General features: G+C 40.0%; 1 protein-coding gene across 9 annotated transcripts in view; it reads left to right on the top strand.

Annotated features, from left to right (window-relative positions):
- The window catches only part of PTER (phosphotriesterase related), a 98,467-nt gene that overhangs the window by 19,073 nt on the left and 57,458 nt on the right, over positions 1–21,936 (top strand). For 5 of the 9 annotated variants that reach the window (XM_045874349.3, XM_045874344.3, XM_045874347.3 and 2 more), the window contains 2 exons: positions 14,500–14,970; positions 16,312–16,577. In XM_045874349.3, coding sequence (XP_045730305.1) covers positions 14,539–14,970; positions 16,312–16,577 — 698 coding nt within the window. In that variant the 5' untranslated portion in view covers positions 14,500–14,538. Of the gene's footprint in view, positions 1–1,315; positions 2,046–14,499; positions 14,971–16,311; positions 16,578–21,936 lie in introns of those variants that run through there. The other 4 variants (XM_054507346.2, XM_045874351.2, XM_045874343.3 and 1 more) reach the window with 4 other exon arrangements.

The raw sequence follows: 21,936 nt of genomic DNA, 5'->3' as shown, positions 1-21,936 counted from the left end.
AGACAAGGTGGGCCAGAATCAGGCTCGCTCTCCTTGCAGTGGCTCTCAGCCCCTGTCCTGCATATCCTTTTTTTACACCAACCAGGCGAGGCCTGACAACGTGAAAGCACATACACAGCACTGATTCTTCGTAACTCTGAATTAGCCAAGCAGTGTGGCGAAAGGCAGGTCTAAATGGGTCTACTGTGTGGTCCTCAAAATAAAGGACCTGAGGTGATTTTGTGGGAAACACCTTGTAGATATATATTGACTCATGCAACTGAAAAGCTCTCTGTAATTCAAGGAAAAGTGTTTTAAAATTAAACTGCCTTAAAAAGAAATTAGTGTGGAGAGTCGATATATTCGAAAAATTAGCCTTACGAGTCATCATCCAGTTTTACTCCTTGTAAAGAGCTACTGCCATGAATCACCTGCGCTAATTTTACCAAGTGCTTTTAGTTTTCTGATTTATAATTGGCTTCTACCAGTTGAAATAGGAAATGTCCTTTAAGATAAAATTGCTTGCTGTTGTATTTATGTGCTCAAGAATCTTGCCCTGGGGTGCCTGGCTGGCTCAGTCGGTGGAGCGTGCAACTCTTGATCTCTGGGCTGTAAGTTCGAGCCTTACACTGGATGTAGAGATTACTTCAAAAAAAAAAAAAAAATCTTAAAAAAAAAAGAATCTTGCCCTTATTAGTAAGGAAAGTTAAACAAACAAACAAACAAACAAACTTATGTATTCCTATGTAGTACTGGGCTGGGTACAGAAGAATATGTGAAAATGGCATGTTCCCTATCTTCTGAGAGCTTGGCGTGCAAAAATAAAGGGAAAGCTGTAAAAAACAAACATGGCTTCAAAATCCCAAGCCCCAAAACCTTCGGGAAACCATTTTCCATGCTTTTTGATAATACCTCTTAGCTGTTTTGATTTAGGGAAATAATGTGATGGGCCCTAAAAGGGGTGAGCTATGATCTCAGAATTATCTGTAGTCAGAAATTGATTAAATAAATATCCCAGGACAGGGGCGCCTGGGTGGCTCAGTCGTTAAGCGTCTGCCTTCGGCTCAGGTCATGATCCCAGGGTCCTGGGATTGAGCCCCACATCGGGGTCCCTGCTCTGCGGGGAGCCTGCTTCTCCCTCTCCCACTCCCCCTGCTTGTGTTCCCTCTCTCGCTGTGTCTCTCTCTGTCAAATAAATAAAATCTTAAAAAATAATAATAATAGGGGCACCTGGGTGGCTCAGTCATTAAGCATCTGCCTTCAGCTCAGGTCATGGTCCCAGGGTCCTGGGATCGAGCCCCGCATCAGGCTCCCTGCTCGGTGGGAAGCCTGCTTCTCCCTCTCCCACTCCCCCTGCTTGTGTTCCTGCTCTCTCTCTCTCTCTCTGTCAAATAAATAAATAAAATATTTTTTTAAAAAAATAATAAAATAAATAAATATCCCAGGACAATTTGTTTAGCCCTTTGCCAACAACTGTTAACCTGCTCCTCCTTTCTGGTCCTTATTCTACTTCGATTTATAATTTCCTTGCTCCGGCTTTAATATTTTTTTCTTCACTCTGTGTGTCTTTTGTGCGAGTTCCCTCAAATGCTTTGCTGAAGAAGGCAAGCATATGAATGTTAATTAAGTACTAACCATGGGCCAGGCACGGTGGATGGCTGAGGACTGGCAGAGGAGTCATGGACTCTGCCCTCAAGGAGGTCAGAGTTGAGGGAGGGACATGAACCATTAATATGGGAAGTGAATTTCAAAGTAAAAGTCTGAGGGCTAGAAGAGAACCTAGAATCGGCATGTGACCCAGACTGCTTGGGCAACAAGGAAGAACATCAGGAAAAGTTTCTCATGATGCCAAAAGCGCCCCCCGCCCCCGCCCCGCCATTGCCTAGCAGAAGTTAGCCAGGACAGGAAAAGGGTTTAGTGGGTTGGGTTTATAAGCTCAGGAAAAAGAGGCGGAGGCACATTGAAAGACCTCGAGAAGTGAACATGCTGAGCCCAGAGAAGGGCAGGCGGCTGAACACGGCCAGAGCAGAGTGGCTTCGGAGGGATCTTCCAGGTTGCAGGGTCAGGTTTGTTTCTAAAGATTGGAAGGATGACTCCGGGGGAGACTTATTTGAATCTGTGTTTTAGAAAGAACACTCTGGGGGCGCCTGGGTGGCTCAGTTGGTTAGGCATCTGCCTTTGGCTCCGGTCATGATCCCAGGGTCCTGGGATCGAGCCCCAGGTCGGGCTCCCTGCTCAGCGGGGAGCCTCCCTTTCCCTCTGCCCCTGCTCCTCCCCCTGCTCGTGTGCTCGCTCACTCTCTCTCTCTCTTCCTCTGTGCTCTCTCGCAAATAAATAAAAATCTTAAAAAAAGAAAAAGACAAAAAGACATAAAGAAAGTGGCTTAATGAAGGCAGAGCTGACTGGCATGAAGACCAGGTTAGAAGTTCTTACCGTGATCCCCCTGAGAGAGGTTGGTGGTGGTTGCACTCAGGTGTGGCTTTGAGGATAAAGAGGACAGGAGGCAGGAAGGAGCTGGTAAAGTGGTGGTGTTTACGGCATTTAGAAACCAAGTCCCTGTGGGTGAGGTGGGAATCTGGGATGACCCCTAGGTTTTTGTTGTTGTTGTTTTTGTTGTTGTTTTGGTTTTTTTTACCTAGATAGTTGGATAGATGTAGTGTTGGAGAGAATGTAGACAAGCAGACCTCTAAATTCTGCCTAGGACTACGTATGCTTGGCATGTAGTAATCATCCATTTAGGGTTGCTATCATTGTAATCATAGGCTAAACTCATCTGATTAATTCTAACAGAACTCTCTAGGAAGTGCTGTTCAAATATCATGATCGATATTTGGCATTCTCTAAGCAGACTGGTTCAAATAGCAACTTTTCAGCTCTATGACTTTAAGTGTCTTCACTTTTCTTGGCCTCACCTTCCTCCTATATATCAACCCAGCAGTGTTTTAGTGAGAACCTGAGATAAGAGATTTTAAGTGCTTCGCGTGGCACCTGATGCATAGCCAGCTTAGTGAAGGCATCACTGTTGATTGGCAGCCTCCAAGTGAGGGTGGGGTTCTCTCTTATTGAGAGCACAGGGTCTTACACTTAATGGATGGCCAATAAATATTTATTGAATCTATAATAATGCTATTTCATCTTTTCTGATTGTCTTTCTCCTAATCTGCCAGAGCTTGTTAACCTTCTTTTAAAAAGGTTCTTTTTATGGTTTTGTCCTTGCATGGTTTATCTTTACTTAAACCTTATTTCATTTGATCCCCCTTTTTCACTTATAAACAACGACCCACATTTCATAATTTCTGACATATTCCTACAAAATGTCTCCTTGGCAATCCTCCATCTGCACGCCTAACCTCACACAAGAGTGTATTCGATAGTGGGATTTGGGTCCTTGTGTGACTGGACTTCAATAAGAATTTCTAGGAGTGCTGAACCTTTTCTAAAATTCTCATTGGGCTCCAGGACTTCAACTAGCAAAGATCAGTCCATTAAGGACTTGGTGAAACAGCTTGAATTTAATCAAAGTGGACCAGAGTCACTGCAAAGACGTAATTTGATCAGAAATATTTGCACACAAACCTATCAATTCTAGGCATGACTGGAAATTAGCAACTCTGTGATAATAAAGAATTTGAAATAGCTCTTGAGTTCATAAGCCTTTGCCTGTCTGCGTGTTTTAGTTGGAGGATTCAAAATATATATTCTATTATTTTACATGTGGCATTAGTATAAGCCTTGGATAAGTTTATACTGGTATCATTGATCTTTTCCCATTTTACTCCCTTTTACTGGTTATAAATGAAAATAGATAAGCATAAAAAACCCCCCAGAAACTTGCCCTGGAAAATACATTAAATTGTAACAAAGAAAAAAATCATCTGTTTTGGCTCCTTCTACCACCCAAAGACACACATAACATTTTAGTATTTTGAGTTAAGCTCTATCTATATGTAGATAAATGTGCTCTCTATAAAATTTATAGTACCTATAATACGGTTTCATATTTTGCTTTTTCAGAAGTTATAATAAGAGCATTTTCCTGTGTCATTAGTCTTTGAAAGTAGAACTTGAACGCTTGCATAATGTTCCATTATACATGTAAACATTCCCATACCCTGAGATATTTTGGTTGCTAGTCCCAATAATGCCATAATGAAATCTTTGTGCGTAAAAATCGTTGTGCAAAAATTTTACATGTCTCTAAATATTTCCTTAAGACAGATCCCCAGCAGCAAAGTAACATTTTGAGACTCTAGATACATACTGTTAAACTGCTTTTCAGAAAAGTGGAGTGAATTTGCACTTTGGCCAGTGTTGTGTCTCGGCTGGTCACTGAATCACCCCTCACTATGATCTATCTGATTTTTCACAAACCAGACAGTGCACTGGTTGGTCAGATTTGTTTTAACTGCCTCCCAGGTGGTACTTTCTGTCCTATCCCCACAGTGTGACTTTTGGACACTTTTAGGACTAACTTGCCACTTAAAGGGGAAAGCTTTTTTTTCCTGAAGCGTAAAGCTAGATTTCTATTCATGAGAAATTTCAAATGGTTGTTTGATGTTTACAGTGTTGCAAGTTAAGTTCCTTAAATGTGGCATCCATTTTAAATGTTTTTATTATTTAGCACCCTTCACACAAAACTAAAATCAAGCATCCCTCTTCCCCACCATGTTTGGGGGCTTATGTAGCAGCAGTAATTCCAAATAAATATCCCAATTAGTTGATCCTTGGATGTTTGGACAGCTATTTGAAATCTGGGCAGTTTTCCATTATGTTGCACCTTCTGAAAATTATTTTTAAAAAATACATCATGCTTTAGTTTTAGTTTGTAGACATGAGAATTTTATGTATGTAGCCACTGCTTTCTTCATTTATCACTAAAAATACTTTATTTTATTTTTAAGATTTTATTTATCTATTTGACAGAGAGAGACAGCGAGAGAGGGAACACAAGCAGGGGGAGTGGGAGAGGGAGAAGCAGGCCTCCCGCTGAGCAGGGAGCCCGATGTGGGACTCGATCCCAGGACCCTGGGATCATGACCTGAGCCAAAGGCAGACGCTTAACGACTGAGCCACCCAGGCGCCCCTCATTCTTAAATAAGGCATAAACGAATTACTTTCGTTCTCTCTACGCAGTTCAGTTCAGGTTCACAGATGAAAACCAAATGCTAGATACTATGTAAGCACAAGGGACATGTGCACACACACACACACACACAGAACATAGAGACAGATCCCTTACCAGATCAATGCGGTACAATGTGACATGTGCTGGAACACACTTTTGATCACCTTGCGTGATATACTCACTACGAGAGTCCCTTCCCCCAGTGAACAGGTTACTCAGATAAACCACAGCTGTGCTCTTAGGAACTGACCATTCGACAACCAGTTTCCATTCAAGCATTGCTATTTCCCCATGTGAATTTCTGTGCCTGCCTTGCATCTCAGCATCTTTTTCTTCATGTCTGTCTGGTGGTTGTAAATATTGGTAAATATCAAGAAATATGATGCAAGTAGATTGCAAAGTAAAACTGAAAACCTTAAAAAAAAAAAGATGCAGTTGTCATGAAGTTGATGAAAGTGATATTGGAGCAAAGCTAAAGCTACCTACAAAGCCCCATGAGGATGTGACAGAGTTAGACCCTTAACACAAGAGGAGAAACTGACACAGATAGTACATCAGGATAAGTGCTTCACAAAAGAATAAGTTGCATAACAGCTGCTCTATAATAGAGGACCTTGGTAAAAAATGATAAAGCCTTCAGAAACATTTTTGCAAAAATAACCTTTTACACCACTGGGGTGCAAAAGTCAAGTAATGTCATATCACAAAATTTTGTCACCCCAAAATCCAACATTCAATTGTTCTAGAATTAGGACATGTTTATAACTATGACTTATTTTTTAAATGATGACTTATTTTTATAATACTTTATTTTCTAATTTGAAATCTTAATCAAGTCTTTTAATATAACTTATTACTTGATGTTGGTCTCTGTATATTTAGTTATCTACTGTTGTGTAACAAGCCAGCCCAAACCACAGGTTTCAAACAACCATTTTATTATGTCCCATAAGTCTTCGGGTTGGCCAACTTTTGCATCAACATGGATGGGACTGGAGGAGATTATGCTAAGTGAAATAAGTCAAGCAGAGAAAGTCAATTATCATAAGGTTTCACTTATTTGTGGAACATAAGGAATAGCATGGAGGACATTAGGAGAAGGAAGGGAAAAATGAAGGGGGGAAAATCGGAGGGGGAGACGAACCATGAGAGACTATGGACTCTGAGAAACAAACTGGGGGTTCTAGAGGGGAGGGGGATGGGGGATGGGTTAGCCCAGTGATGGGTATTAAGGAGGGCATGTACTGCATGGAGCACTGGGTGTTATACAAAAACAATGAATCGTGGAACACTACATCAAAAACTAATGATGTTATGTATGGTGACTAACATAACATAATAAAAAAAAAAAAATTCTGTGGGTTGGCCAGATTGTACTGGTTGGCTGTAGCTGGGCTTGCAGTCATGTGGGATCTTGGCTGGGTTAGAATGTTCAAGACTCACTCATTCATCTGGTACCTTCTCAGGGACAGCTGCAAGGCTGAGCTCAGGAGGGATGCTGGGTGACTGGCTCTTATATTCCCCATATGATCTGAGGGCCTCTCCTTCTCCACATGAGGGGTAGTCAGACTTCTTACATCACAGCTCAGGTTTCCCCGGAACACGAAAGCAGAAGCTACTTCTAAAGACTTGGGTCCCAAACACATGGCATCACTTCCACCACATACTATTGGTTCGATTGAGTCATGGGTCAGCTTGGCTTCCACCAAGGGGTTGCACACAGATGTGAATATTGGAAGGCAGGGTTCACTGAAAGCCATCTATGTATGCCAGCGAACACACTCTATTGAACGCATTCATTTAAAAAGGCATTGCCAGTACTAGTTACCCATGGAAAATGAGGACCCCCTATAGCTGCAATCGCTTCGGTGGGTCATTTCCAAAAGCCTAATGAGCTGTGATATCAATCGCCAACAGTCAGCCTACTTTTAAGAATCACAGGTCTCAAGCGAAGGAATTCATTTATAAGCAGATTACAGCCTCAGTTTGATTCATAAACTTCATCCACTTATTGTTAGATTTATGAAAGAACAAGTTTAGGTGTATTTGCCTAGGGATACTCAGCAAATGTTTGGAAAATAATTTAACGTTTGGTGTATAATAATTTTGAACATTTGTATTTGCTTATAATTTAGGTAGTGCTTTTAGGTATCACCTTATTTGCTTTTCATTTCAAATCTTACATGGTAGATCAGGCAGATAGAATTCCAGTTTTCAAGTGAGGAAACTAACTCAAGGTAAATTTTAAATTTTTTAAAATGTGTGAATTTTTCAGTTACACAAGTAGGAAACATTGGAACCAGAACTCCAAGTTCAGGGTTCTTTCAAGTCCAGCCATCCCTCCTAGAGTTCTTTCAAACTGAGAAGGATCTCAAACTGAAACCCATTCATTCTCTCTCCATGTACATGTTTGTATGTATTCACACGTATATAAACTGTATGTTAAAAAAATTCTTAATAAGTACAGCCTTCACTGATAGGTAATGAATGAAATTCATTCTTATTACATACATATGTATGCACATGGATATAAAATATACATTTTAAAGTACACCATTGATAAATGAATATTCTTCATTGAATGATCTTTAGAAGGTCATCAATATCCATTTCAAGCTAAAGGATATTACAGAACCATGAATGTCTTCTGGAAGTCATCCGGTCCAACCCATTCATTTCACAGATGGGAAAAGAGGCTCAGAGTGGTTAAGTTACTTGCCCCAAATCACACAGCTATTTAGCGGAAGAGCCAAGAACCTGAACCTACTGTTCTTGCAACTAAATCAAGCCACCTCAAGAATAGCCTTCCAAATGAAATTGTGTGAGGAACATGATACTTTATATGTTTAAAAAATTAACCTGCGATTCACCTGGAATTCAAAGTAACACAAATTGTAACTCTTTAAGTGACTAAAGGCAGTTAAGGACCAGCTGTGCAATTTGCTGCAAATGTTGATGTTTCTGTGAGATAGCCTAGTGCTAAGAATCCATGGAAGAGGAAAGCTGAGAACTAGCCTCAGTGTAGAGAGTTCTTTAGGGGCAAAAAGAAGCCATAATCATTGTATCCAATAACTTGTTCCATGTTCCACTGAGAGGATTATGCTCGTAGCAAAATCAAGGAATTTACATTAAACAGTCTCACAGAAGTGAGTGTGGAAACTTTTTCTGAGAATGAGGGGTTGAGATGAGCTAAATCTTGTTGTTGTTGTTTTTTTTCAAATGAAAAAAACTCCCGTAAAGGTCAGTTCTGTAGACAGCATTTTGACAGCATTTCACTTGTCCCAGCTCCAATGTTACTGTGACAAGTAGTGAGTAATGTTGCTTTTTGACCTGAATAGAGATCCAGGGCTTTTCTTCCCTCTCCCTCATCCTTTCCCTCCTTCGAACTCCCTTCCCTCCCTTTTTCTACTAAGGGGAAAATGTTTTCAATTTGTTGACTGAACAGATACATTCCAGAAACCAGTCTTAATATGAGTAGGATTTACCAAAGTCCTAGTGTGTGTGACTTGAAGAGCTGATCATTTAGCACGTGTTTGACTAAAGAGTCAACTTAAAAATGGGCCGAGGACCTGCATAGAATTTTTTCCGAAGAAGACATACAGATGGCCAACAGATGCATGAAGAGATGCGCAGTATCACTAATCATCAAGAAAAGGCAAACTGAAACGAGAATGAGATGCCCTTACACCTGCCACAATGGCTAGTATCAAAAAGACAAGAGATGACAAGTGTTGGCAAGGATGTGGAGCAAAGGGAACCCTTCCTCACTGTTGGGGGGGAATGTAAGTTGATGCAGCCACTCTGGAAAACAGTATGGAGGTTCCTCAGACAACTAAAAATAGAAATGCCATATGAGGGGCGCCTGGGTGGCTCAGTCGTTAAGCGTCTGCCTTCAGCTCAGGTCATGATCCCAAGGTCCTGGGATCGAGCCCCGCGTCGGGCTCCCTGCTCTGCGGGAGGCCTGCTTCTCCCTCTCCCACTCCCCCTGCTTGTGTTCCCTCTCTCGCTGTCTCTTTCTCTGTCAAATAAATAAATAAAATCTTTAAAAAAAAAAAAAGAAAGAAATGCCATATGATCCAGCAATTACACTTGTAGGTGTCTACCAAAGAAAACGACCAAAGAAAACGAAAACACTAATGAGGAAAGACATATGCACCCCTCTGCTTACTGCAGCATTACTTACACTAGCCAGTTAGAGGAGCGATCCAAGTGTCCATTGATAGATGAATGGGTAAAGAAGATGAGGTACAATGGAATATTACTCAGCCATAAAAAAGAAGGAAATCTTGCCATTTGCAAATAGATGGACCTAGAGGGCATTATGCTAAGTAAATAAGTCAGACAAAGACAAACACCATATGATTTCACTTATTCTGGAATCTAAGAAAAAAAACACAACCAGAAACAGACTCATAGATACAGAGTACAAACTGGTGGTTGCCAGAGGGGAGGCAGTGGGAGAATGGGCAAAAAAAACAAAGGGGATTCAGAGGTACAAACTTCTAGCTATAAATCACAGGGATGAAAAGTACAGCATAAGGAACATAGTCAATAATATGTAATGATTGTATGGTGACAGGTGGTAAGTAACTACACTTATCATGGCAAGCATTTCCATAGTGTATATAATTGTTGAATCACTAGATTGGACACCTAAAACTCATATAATATTGTACATCAACTGTACTTCAATTAAAAATAAAAATTTTAAAAACAAAGTCAATTAAGCTACAAGCCCCATCCCAACAGTTGAGCAGCCCAATGTGACTTCTGACTTGAGTAATTACAGGACTGAACTGACCTATCATTTTAGATGAACTGTTCGCATTAAGTTGCTCGGGACCAGGAAGGCCTGAGCCAACCCAGGGGAAGGGACCTTTCCCAGGTGCACTCATCTATCAATGCCTTTTTCGAGGAGTGTCACTTCCTGGGTACATCTTCATCACCATCTTCATATTTGTTATTTGGAATTTGGAAATATCCTCAGATGTCTCTCCAACTTCCTTAGTCAAATGGGAAAAAAAGGCTAAAAAAAAAAAAAGGCAAAAAAAACCCTTGGGAATGAACCCACATTTTCCTCTGAATACAAGAATCATGCTGCTCATTTATATCTCTGAGTGGTTTTGTTTTATTTATGTCACTGTTTGAAGAACTTGCTGGGTCCCATTATTGTTCTGAAGTGGTCGGATTTCCTCCTCCTTATTCAGGCATGGCTACTGATTTTTTTTGACAATGCTTAATATGAAAAGTCATAAATCTCCATGCAGTAGAGCCATAGAACTATACGTATCCGGGCAAGTGGGCATGCGCTGGGTGTGAGGAGGAAATCTTGTGTCACCATTGTTCTGCCACCAGACCGATGCTGTCGGAGAGAAGACATGTCACAGGCTTGAACCTGCACGTGAAAGAAGTATTCAAACAAGCTTTAAAAAATATTACGTGGTTTTACAAATATTTCAGTCACAAATCAGATGTCAGCTCTAAGTGCAGTGTTTATAGAGTCCTGCTGCTCTGTGTGATGCAGCCCCATAAAAAGATAGAAGTGCTTGCATATTTGCACCAGAAGGCACTTTTTTCTGAGGAGCCCATTATTTGGGGGATCCTTTTATAGCAGCAGCAAGTCCAGTTAGAAACTGCCAGTACTTCTTACTGCTTCTGCTTTCTCACCATCTCCACTGGTGTCCTCTCAGACCAAGCCACCACCTGGTTTTTTTTCCAGGTTCTAGCAACACCCCACTGCCAGCGCACCGCCCCCCCGCCTTCATCCATTCTCCATGAGACTGCTAGTTATGCAGTTCATATCTTCTCCTGCATAAAACTCTGAAATGCTTTCCCATTTTTTTCATCAGGTAGGGTTTGATCAGGGAAAGAAAACTAGAGGTGAAATGGAACAAGGATTTAGTATAGAGATTCGAACTTATGCAGTTCTTGGGGAAGTGAGCTGAAAATCAATTCACCCAACATCAACTTGCCAATTTGACCCCTGCATCTAAGATTGCAGAGCAGGTACCTTCAGCCAGGTCCAGGACCAGGTGTGACAGAGGCAGGGGCAGGAAAAGGGCATGAGTCTATGAAATCCAGGAGGACACTCATTCGCATGTAAAATTTTCAGGAAGTCCTATCCTCTGAAATGTGAAATGTAACCGAAATGAATATTCAACTCAGGGAGACAGAAAAATCGTAAGCATAACGGCCTGAGTGAAATAACTGTGGCAAAATCTCGGGGAAACAAAAAGAAAATTGCCCCCCAAACTCCCCACCCACCACCAAATCTCTAACAGTTTGGCAAATTTGCTCTATATTTTATAAAAGTTAATTTGTGCATGTATTTTCAAAAATGACACATCCTACATATTGTCTCTGGTTTCCAGCTCAACCCTATAGTACTCGTTCTCTTCTCTTGTCTTTTTTTTTTTTTCCTTTGAAGTGTGCTTCTATACGCATTGGGGTTAGAAGTATTGTTTCCTTTGACCAGGCTCGTGCCGGTAATTGCAGACTAGCCTAGGTGTCTCTGACTGCTCAGATTTCACATTTGAAGTACAACAAAGCTTTTGGCAACTGCGTTTATAGCTCCGCTCTTTTCCCACTACCTTCTGTTGCAGGTGTATGCAATGCTGAAGCTTCCCATGGATGCTCTGGAAAATGCTGGAAGCCTGCTTTTTTTGGTGCAGGTCACTCCTGTCTGTAAACCGGCAGCTCTCATTGTCCATCACCCTCCTCCGTACCCTGTGAACTCTTCACTCTATGGTGGAAGGCCAGTGGTAGCCCCTTGCCTATTCGGCTTTCAGGCTGAATGTGGGTGAAAGAGCCATACAGGAGTTCCTGTATGTAACCGTGCAGGAACCATGAGCATTATATACATATTTTTTCACGCTAAAAGACACATTCCAGCTTAGAGTAATGTCGGCTACAGTTTGTTCTTTCATCCTTTTTTATCCTTTAAGTGTGAGTTACATTGTTTGTGATCATAGGAAGCAGCAACTCGCTCTGCCTGAGGAATTTCCCAGGAGAGATGACATTTAAGTGGTTTTTTTTTTTTTTTCACAGATTCACAGGTTGTGAGCTTGCAACTTACTAACATTGCTCTTTCAAATCTGTATCAATTAACCATGCAGTTTGGTACTTTTCTAGTAAAAGTGCTACTGCTGTTGGTTTTTTGTTTTTTTGTTTTTTCCTTTTTAAAAAATTGAAGCCTGGTTGACATGCAATGATAGTGATAGTGTTTCATCAGTTTATCCAAGTTTCTGGGCCCCATCAGCCAAAAGGAAGGAAAGAACAAATTAACCCCTATGGAAGACTGAATCGATCATTAATGAACTGTGATTTTTGTCACCAGAAAGAACTAGCTACCTATTCCTTGCTCTCAGTAACAGGGAATAAGGCATTGAACAGTGAGGTCCTAGACATCATCAAGGAAAATCATTGTCCTGTGCGGTGACCGGCAGGCACACGGCGACTCTCTAAATAGACACCAGCTTCTGTCACCATGTGAATTATTTAGATGATGGAAGCTTGGCTTGCAGAAGAGCACTACCAACGAAAAACTATGGCCGTGCTAGCCACACGTCCTACAGTTGTCTATCAAACAGTCGAAATCAATTATTTACACATTATGGGCCAATACATGTCAAACTCCTCAGTTCCAGATAATTGCAGTGGATTGATGTTAAACTGCCTTGGGCTCGGTGCTCCTTTCTCCCCAACCCTGGTCTCTTTTCCCCTTGTCTCTTGAATGTACCACTGCGAATCATCCTCTACCTGCTGCTCCCCCAAATGATCTCCTCTCTAACCAAACAGTCCCTCTGAAAAAAAAAAAAATAATAATAACCTAGGGAATACATAGTAGTTCCAATGTGGCCGAACAGAACAGAACTATCATTTGTTAACCAAGTGCTGTGTGCCAGACCTGCGGTAGCTTTGATACTTGGAAGCTCATTTCACTGAATGCCTAGGACAGCATAGGAAATGTGCTTTTGTTATTCTAATTTACAGATAAGAAAACTGATGCTCAGAAGGTCAGGGATTTCAGAATGTCTTTAAGGAACAGCTTGAGAGCTTCAGAGGCATGTTCTTTTACCTGGTTCCCAGTCAATGTGTCAGCATCCTCCGAATGTATGCGGCTAGCACTCGGTGTAGACCACTGTTTCTGGCAGGGGTTTCGCTCTTGGCCACGAAGGTGTTTGTCTTCACACTTTCAGTCATGCCTTCTTTCCAAGAGAATCCCTTCATTTAGGAAACATATGGACGCATGAAAGCTCTGGAGCTGGGGTTCTTGTTGTCAGTGATGGAAACTTGGTGAATACTTAGTATGTGTTACAAATGAAGATAAATAGGATAAATAGAGAGGTTTTTACTCTTTGGAGACAGCAAATTTCAGTTTCAATTAAGTTATAGTCACTTGCATTATAACAAAGGATTTTTGGTTTTTGTTTTTTTTTTTAAGATTTATTTATTTGAGAGCATGCATGTGCGTGCACTCATGGCGGGGAGGGGCAGAGGGAGAGAGAGAATCTTCAAGCAGACTCTCCGCTGAGCATGGACCCCTCCACCCCCGACCCGGGGATCAATCCCAGGATCCCAAGATCATGACTTGAGCCAAAACCAAGAGTCGGACGCTTAATCAACTGTGCCACCCAGGAGCCCTGGAGTTTTGCTTTTAATGATTTTCGAAGTATTTCTGACTATGTGCCCTAGACAAAAGAAAAAATCTAGAGCAAGAGAGGTTTTTATTCTTGTTTTTTATTATTAAATCTAGGCGTGCCCCCCCCAGTTGTTTTTTGGGGGAATAATCTGTGAAATGATCAAGGTCAAAGATTTTTGTCCTATGTATATATTATATATACAATTTCTGGCACATGATGGACCTTTCAACAGAAGTTTGTTCACTTGGATAGTGAATGAGTAATGGAATGATCAGTAGCCTCAGTATATTTAATTTATTTGAAAAATGACAAATGAAAAAGTTCTGATACAAGGCTGGTTTTGACATGTTATTGATTATGAGGAGTTTTTTTTTTTTAATGAAGATTACTGTTGAATTAACCAAGGAAGTATAGCCATGACTAATGAGATAAAATTAAGCAAAAGGAAACTGTGAACTGAATACCAAGAAATATTTTCAGTAGATGAGGTTGGGATTAAGTCAGGCAAAGGAGTCCCAGTAAAAGTGGCCGGGGGACATCTAACACCATGCATGTCACTTAAGGCTGCAGTGAACTTCCACAATTTACTAGAGACTGACTGGCTTTGGCAGGATGATAAGTGGGATCATATCTCTAGTTTCACTGATTCTCTCTTACACAGGTATACATTCGCAGCCTCCCATCCCCGATGGATAGAATTTATGGGTGTGTTAAATTTTCTGATTATAGTTTTCTTTTTTTTTTTTTTTCCAGAAAACACTCTTTTCAGAGCATCTCCTGGCATCACCAGAAATGTCTTCCTTAAGTGGAAAAGTCCAAACGGTTTTGGGCCCCATGGAGCCCAGCAAACTGGGCCGTACTCTGACCCACGAACATCTGACAATGACCTTTGACCACTGTTACTACCCACCTCCTCCGTCTCATGAAGCTGCCTCTCAGGAACCTATTATGAAGAAAAACTTATTCTGGATTCAAAAAAACCCTTATTCCCATAAAGAGAATCTTCGGCTGAATCAGGAGACGGAAGCTGTAAGGGAAGAATTGCTGTATTTTAAAGCCAACGGTGGAGGGGCTCTGGTGGAGAACACAACTGTTGGGATTAGCCGAGACGTGAAGACTCTGAGGTGGCTTGCGGAGGAGACGGGCGTCCATATCATATCTGGAGCTGGGTTTTACGTGGAGGCAACTCACTCTCCGGAGACCAGAGCCATGTCAGTGGAGCAGGTGAGGAGCCCTGAGGACTTGGACAATATTTGCGTGTCAATTCAGAAAGGCCAGAACCTCAGACATTGGATTTTCCCTCTGTGCCATCTCCATTGGGGAATGTCACTGACTCAGAGGTAGCTGGGCATTGCGACAGAAATGTGCTAGCTAGCAATGACATCTGCCCGTGGGGACCCAAACTAGGAACATTTTGTCTCATAAAGAAAAGAGCGTCAAGGGAGGAGAGCTTAACCCACTAGTCACTGAAAAATCCCAAGTGTTAACACTTAGATTTGGATATGTGGTACTTCTGCTCCATAGTGGTGCTTCAGCCTGTTTGTAAACCTCATTTTCCCAATATAAACTGCAGTTATGTAACCTCGATATTCTTTCTGGATTTTATAATAACCAGCAAAAAAAATTCACTGTAGGGTGAGACTTGGCAGGCAGAGACTTGGCACACGGGCGAATAGGTTTCCTTCTTTTACAAAACAGGAAGGGTGGAAGAAAATCCATTCCTGTTTTTGTTATCATATGATCTTAAGCAAGAATGGGCAGAAGGAAGGAAATCTTTCAGAGAGAAACAGAAAGAATTAGCCACAAAGCTTCTTGGCATATATATGTGCTCTCCTTCTGAACGTGTCTGTGTGTGTTTATACGTGTTTATACCTACTGGCTATATTTATACGTGTCATCCATTGCCTGCTTGAAAGGCATAGCGCGTCAGCTGCAGTCTTTGCAACGATTCAGTTAATCATTAAAATCTTTGTATTGCAAAACTTTATCTGCATCATTTTCCAATCAGATCTTTACCTTTTTATATGCTTATATTATTTGAAGACTATCCTGAAGTCAGCCATTACACATTCTTCCAACCACTCTTAGTAGTAATATACATATGAATCAAAAAATGTCATATTAGTATTGTGTGCTGTGAATATTCTATGCTGTATGGGGTTAAGCACTACATAAATAAGGGAGAATTAAAGGATTAGTTGATACGGTTGATGTATGTTCAAGGGCAGTCTTTTTATGTTCTAGATGTTTCTCAGGTTAAATTATAGGGGTTTTTTTTCTCATCTGAATGTACTTTCATGAAGTCACATTTTTTCCCCCTATAGCTTCCTCAAGTCACAAATTTCTCGTTAAATAATCACAGTAAGATATTATTGAATCTTTGATTTAGAATAACTTGTTGAATTTGAGATTTGGCCTTTGTCATTGACCCATATTAATTGAATGGATGGCGAATACATTCTTAAAAGAACGAATGGCTGAAGGAATACATCCATTCACATACTGTGGTGACTCTGGGTTGATAAATTCAGCCTATAAAATGTTTTCTTTCCTGTTCTTCCTTAGCTTACTGATGTCCTCATTCATGAAATTCTCCATGGTGCCGATGGAACGACTATCAGGTGTGGCGTCATTGGAGAAATTGGTTGCTCCTGGCCTCTGGCTGAGAATGAGAGGAAAGTTCTTCAAGCAACTGCTCATGCTCAGGCTCAGCTGGGCTGTCCTGTTATTATTCATCCTGGGAGGAATCCAAGTGCACCATTTCAGATCATCCGAGTGTTGCAAGAAGCAGGTGTAGACATCTCCAAAACAGTTATGTCCCACATCGATAGGTAAGCAGACTCTCTCCAAATTAGTTCAAGTCACCAGATGATTATGGATGATCAAATAAATAACATCAGATAATTGAAATGCTAATCACCTAGAGTAAACCACTAACTACCTGGATGACAGTATTTTACAAGAGACATTCGTAAAAGTCAGTGCTGCCTTTTCTGTGTCCTGACTCCGGGTCTGTTCGTGTTCTAGGTGTTTTGTGTAAGTCATTTCTTTTAATTTACTTAATCCTTCATAACCCTTCATAGTAACTGTCCCTGTGTACTTCACTTCTTTGCCTCAGGGTCTGATACCACAGTATCTGCCAAGTCTAGATGCTCAGTATTTGTCAGTAGTTAAGAGTGAAAAATTTATCTGCAAATATAAAGGGAAGGGAATGTGAATGGTTTCACCCTGAGAAGAAAACCACAAACGTAAATATGCAAATTTGCTGTTGTGACTGGTGGTTTGAGTCATCTGAATTTGGGAAAATGCAATTATAAAACATAATACTGGGGCATAAGCCTGGGTGGCTCACTCAGTTGATCATCCGACTATTGATTTTGGCTCAGGTCATGATCTCAGGGTCGTGAGATCGATCCCTACCTGGGGCTCCGGGCTCCACGCTGAGCCTGGAGTCTGCTTGAGATTCTCTCTCCCTCTCCTTCTGCTCCTCCCTTCTACTCTCTCTCTCTCTCAAATAAATAAATCTTTAAAAAAACATAATAGTAATGGGTATATTATTTGTTTGGTAGTATTCTTAGTTTCCAGTGGCTACTATGACAAATTATAAGAAACTAGGTGGCTTTCTCACAGCTCTGGAGGCCTGAGCTGCACTTCCTCCAAAGGCTCTGGGAGAAAATCCTACCTTGCCTCTTCCATTGTCTGGTTTCCTTGGCTTGTGGCTACATAACATCAGCTTCTGCCCTTTTCTTTACATGGCCCCCTCCTATCTGTCTGTGTCTTCTCCTCTTTTGTTTCTCAGAAAGGCACATCATTAGATTGAGTGTCCACTCAGACAACCCAGAATGATCTCCTCTTGAGATCCTGAACGTCCATCACAACTGCAGACTCTTTTCCCAAACAGGGTCACTTTCAGAGGTTCAGAGGGTTAACACATGGACGTATCTTTCTGGAGCTCACTGCTCAACCCCAACACATTATATTAGATGTGTAGGGGCCCGCAAAATAAGGGACTGTTTGAACAGATGTTGGCTGCAGTTCGTTTTATGAAGAAGCCTAACAGTATTGCAAAGGCTAGACATTGGCCTTCAGATGAAGTTGATTAAGGAATTAACACAGGAAAAAATGAGACTAATAATACATTATGATTACTTCTATCTTGCATATTGGAGTAAAGCCATATTAACAGACCGATAGCTCCTCATCGTCACACCTGGCATTCTGCTATTTAATAAACTAACAGTCCTACAGAATGTATTGATAAAATGCTTCTACTTAATAGAAATATTATAAAATCCTGGGCTGAAAAGAAATTAAAAGTTATAATTGTGGCAGAATGGAGAAGGCGATATTAATGGAGAGACTGAGAACATCAAGGTAAAGGCAGTTTTCCTGGCAACTGGGTTGGTATCAGGATCAATACATGGCTATTTTCAAGATCTTCTGGTTGTACTGATAAAGTAGAAGGATGCTTCTAGATCCCCAGTAGTGTGTCTTAGTATGAAGAAAAGAATCTTTGGACCTAGAGGACTCCTGATTTTACATCCTGACCCTACCATTTCCTGTGAGATCTAGGGTAAGTTCATATGAATTTAAAATAACATTTGATAATGTTACCTTGTATGATTTAGAACGTATATAGCATCTTTAATCCAGAAGGATGATTCTTTAACTTTTTAAGCAGTCTGAAGTATGTCATGCAAATGAGTAAGATAATATATATTTTTAAATTTTATAAATATTTCTTGGGTTTTTGGAAACATTGTATTCTGCTGTTTTTATGCTCTCTATAGGTCCATTAGACTACAGTTAGTAACCAGGTTCAAGTATTCTATATTCTTGCTGACTTTGTGACTGCTCAATCTATTGGTTACAAAAAAAAAAGGAAGTATGTTAAAAATCTATTATAGTGGATTTTTAAATTTCTTATTGTACATATTTCAAGTTTTTTCTTTATATATTTTGAAGCTATGCCATCACATGGATACAAGTTGTTTCTCTTCCCTGGAGAACTGAAACTTATTTCAACATATACTGAACTGCTTTATCTCTAGTAATTTGAGTAATTCTTTTTGTTTTAAAGGCTGTTTTATCTGATATTAATGTGACTATCCTGATCTTTCTGTGTTGGTTTTATAATTTAGAAATGTCTTACACACACCCAGCATGTGGCTGGGTTTTGGGTTTTATCCAGTCTCTTTTTCTAGATGAAAACTTCAATTTTTTTACATTGACTATGTTTACTAAAATATTTGTTCCCACTTTTTTTCTTAAGATTTTATTTATTTAATATTTGTTTGAGAGAGAGAGAGAGCATATGTGTGTGGGTGGGGGGAGGGATAGAGGCAGAGAATCTCAAGTCAACTCCTCGCTGAGCATGGAACCCAAAGCAGGGCTCGATCTCAGGAGCCCAAGATCATGACCTGAGTCAAAACCAAGAGTCGGATGCTTAAAAAACTGAGCTATCCAGGCACCACCCCCCACTTTTTTTCTTTTTGTCATAGTTAATGTCATCCTTTCTTGATTTCTTTTATTGATTTTTTTCACCTTCTTATTTTATCTTTCCCCTTTAAAATCTTTTTTTTTTAAAGATTTTATTTATTTATTTGAGAGAGAGAATGAGATAGAGCATGAGAGGGGGGGAGGTCACAGGGAGAAGCAGACTCCCCGCTGAACGGGGAGCCCAATGTGGGACTCGATCCCAGGACTCCAGGATCATGACCTGAGCCGAAGGCAGTTGCTTAACCAACTGAGCCACCTAGGTGCCCTATCTTTCCCCTTTAATATTTTGGAAGGTATCTATACTATTTCTATCCTATCAGTGGTTATAATAGAAAATGTAACATGTACCTTTAACATATCACATTTTAAATATAATAAATATTTTACCAACCTTCCTGGTAATACAAAGACCTTAGAATCCTTCGACTTCAATCATTTACCATCTGAGTTACATACTATTGATTTTCCAGGATGGGTGTCTATTTTCCTTTTTTTAATCCCAGTGATTATACATTATCTTACTATTATAAAACATATAGATGGTCAATGTATATTTAGATTAGCCTTTCTGTTTGCTATTTTCTTTGCTTACCATTCCCTCTTCATCTCAGGTCTTTATCCTTGAATTTCCTAAGGTACATCATTTGAAGTTCCTTCAGTGTGTGTCTGTTTTGGTAATACATACTTAGTGTATATGTATCTGAAAATGACTTCATTCCTTCATTCATAAGAGATAATTAAATAGAATACGTGATTTACAATAATTACTTAGACAATTCTACCTAAAAGTTATTTTCTCTAAGTGCTTTAAAGATATTCCATTTTCAACTGACATTCGTTATTGCTGTTCATAAGTCGGCTGAACCTAATTATGCTTCCTTGGAAGTAACTTGCCTTTTCTTTCTGTTTTTAACATCTTTGTCTCTGGGAGTCTATATCTGCACTATGATCTATCTCAGTGTGAATTTCTTTTTATCATGTATGCTTGGGATTCCTGGATATGAAGATGTATTTTTTTCTTAATTTTCTTTTCTTTTTTTTAATTTTTATTGTTATGTTAATCACCATACATTGCATCATTAGTTTTTGATGTAGTGTTCCATGATTCATTGTTTGTGCATAACACCCAGTGCTCCATGCAGAACGTGTGAAGATGTATTTTTTCATTTGTTTCTGGAAAACTTCAGCCATTGTCTCTTCAAATAGTGCTTCATCCATATCTTCTTATTTTCATCATAAACTCCAGTTTGAGATATGTAAGATCTGATGACCTGTCCTACAGATTTCTTAACATCTCATTCATTTTTCCATCCATTTGCATATTGGACCTATTTTCTTAAAGTTCTTTCTTCCTATTTACTACTTCTCTCTCTCCAGCAAAATCAATCTGCTGCCCTAATCTATCAGTTTGGTTTATAATATTAAGAAACAGAAAACTTAAACCCATACTCCTTTTAAGAAAATTTCTATAAATTCTATTTGTTTACTTTTTTAAAAGATTTATTTATTTATTTTGGCGGGGGAAGAGTGAGTAGGCATGGGGGAGTGGCAGAGGGAGAGAATCTCAAGCAGACTCTCTGCTGAGTGTGGAGCCATCATGGGGCTCCATCTCTGCACCCAAGACATCATGATCTGAGCTTAAATCATGAGTCGGTTTTTAACTGACTGAGCCACTCAGGCACCCCTCTATTTGTTTACTTTTTTTTTTAAGGTTTTAACATTCTTTATTTTAGACATTTAGATTTAAGGTGTTGAAACCTACTTGGTTTTGTGGGAAGGAGACCCAGACTGGCAATGTGTTATGGAAAATCTAGCTGTAACTGACAAGAGGCTCTCTAGTAAACCAATGGGCATATAATTGAATGAGGGTGTAATTTTTTAGAGAGAGATAATGCAAGTGAGAGCTAGCATGGGGGAAGGGGTAGGTGGGAAGGGGTAGAAGAGAGGGAGAGAGAGATTCTTTAAGCAGACTCCAAACTCAGAGCATGGAGCCCAACACAGAGCTCAGTCCTACAACCCTGAGATCATGACCTGAGCTGAAATCAAGAATCGGACACTTAACTGACTGAGCCACTCAGGTGCCTCTGTTTGTTTACTTTTTAATTCTGCTTGGTTAATTTTGATAATTTATTTTTCCTTCAGTATGTTTTCAGTTCAATCTTTAAAAAATATTAAACAAATATTTACCTTTGATTAATAAATCTAATTTCTAATGTCTTTCTCCCCCTGATTTTATTGTTTGTTGGTTCTTTGGGCTCTCATTCATGTGAGATTATTTTCTTGTACTAAAAAAATGATATTGTGATCTTGGATTCCTTGGAAATTATTATGAGTCCTAGGCTGGAGGAGTTTTTCCCCCATTCGTTTGTTGGTTTGTTTTGTTTATTTCTTGTAGGCAGTTAGGGGGGCACCATCAATCTGGGACTACTCTAAACTCAATTTCTAAAAATTAAAAAAAATTATTTATTTGTGGCAAAATAGTCGTAAAATTTACCATCTTACATCCATTTTGAAGTATAAAATTCAATAGTGTTAAATACATCCACATTGTTGTGCAACCTAAGTGCAGAACTCTTCATCTTGCAAAAGTGAAACTCTACTCACTGAACAACTCCCTACTCCTCCTCCCCACTGGCCAAGGCAACCACCATTCTACTGTTCACCTCTATGAATCTGACTACTCTAGGTACC

Source organism: Mirounga angustirostris, unplaced genomic scaffold, assembly GCF_029215605.1.
Source record: "Mirounga angustirostris isolate CCGP_5_RB_7025 unplaced genomic scaffold, mMirAng1.0.hap1 SCAF_5, whole genome shotgun sequence".
Classification (NCBI taxonomy): domain Eukaryota; kingdom Metazoa; phylum Chordata; class Mammalia; order Carnivora; family Phocidae; genus Mirounga; species Mirounga angustirostris.
The sequence above is the reverse complement of the archived record's forward strand: the minus strand, read 5'-3'. Positions and strand labels throughout refer to the sequence as shown.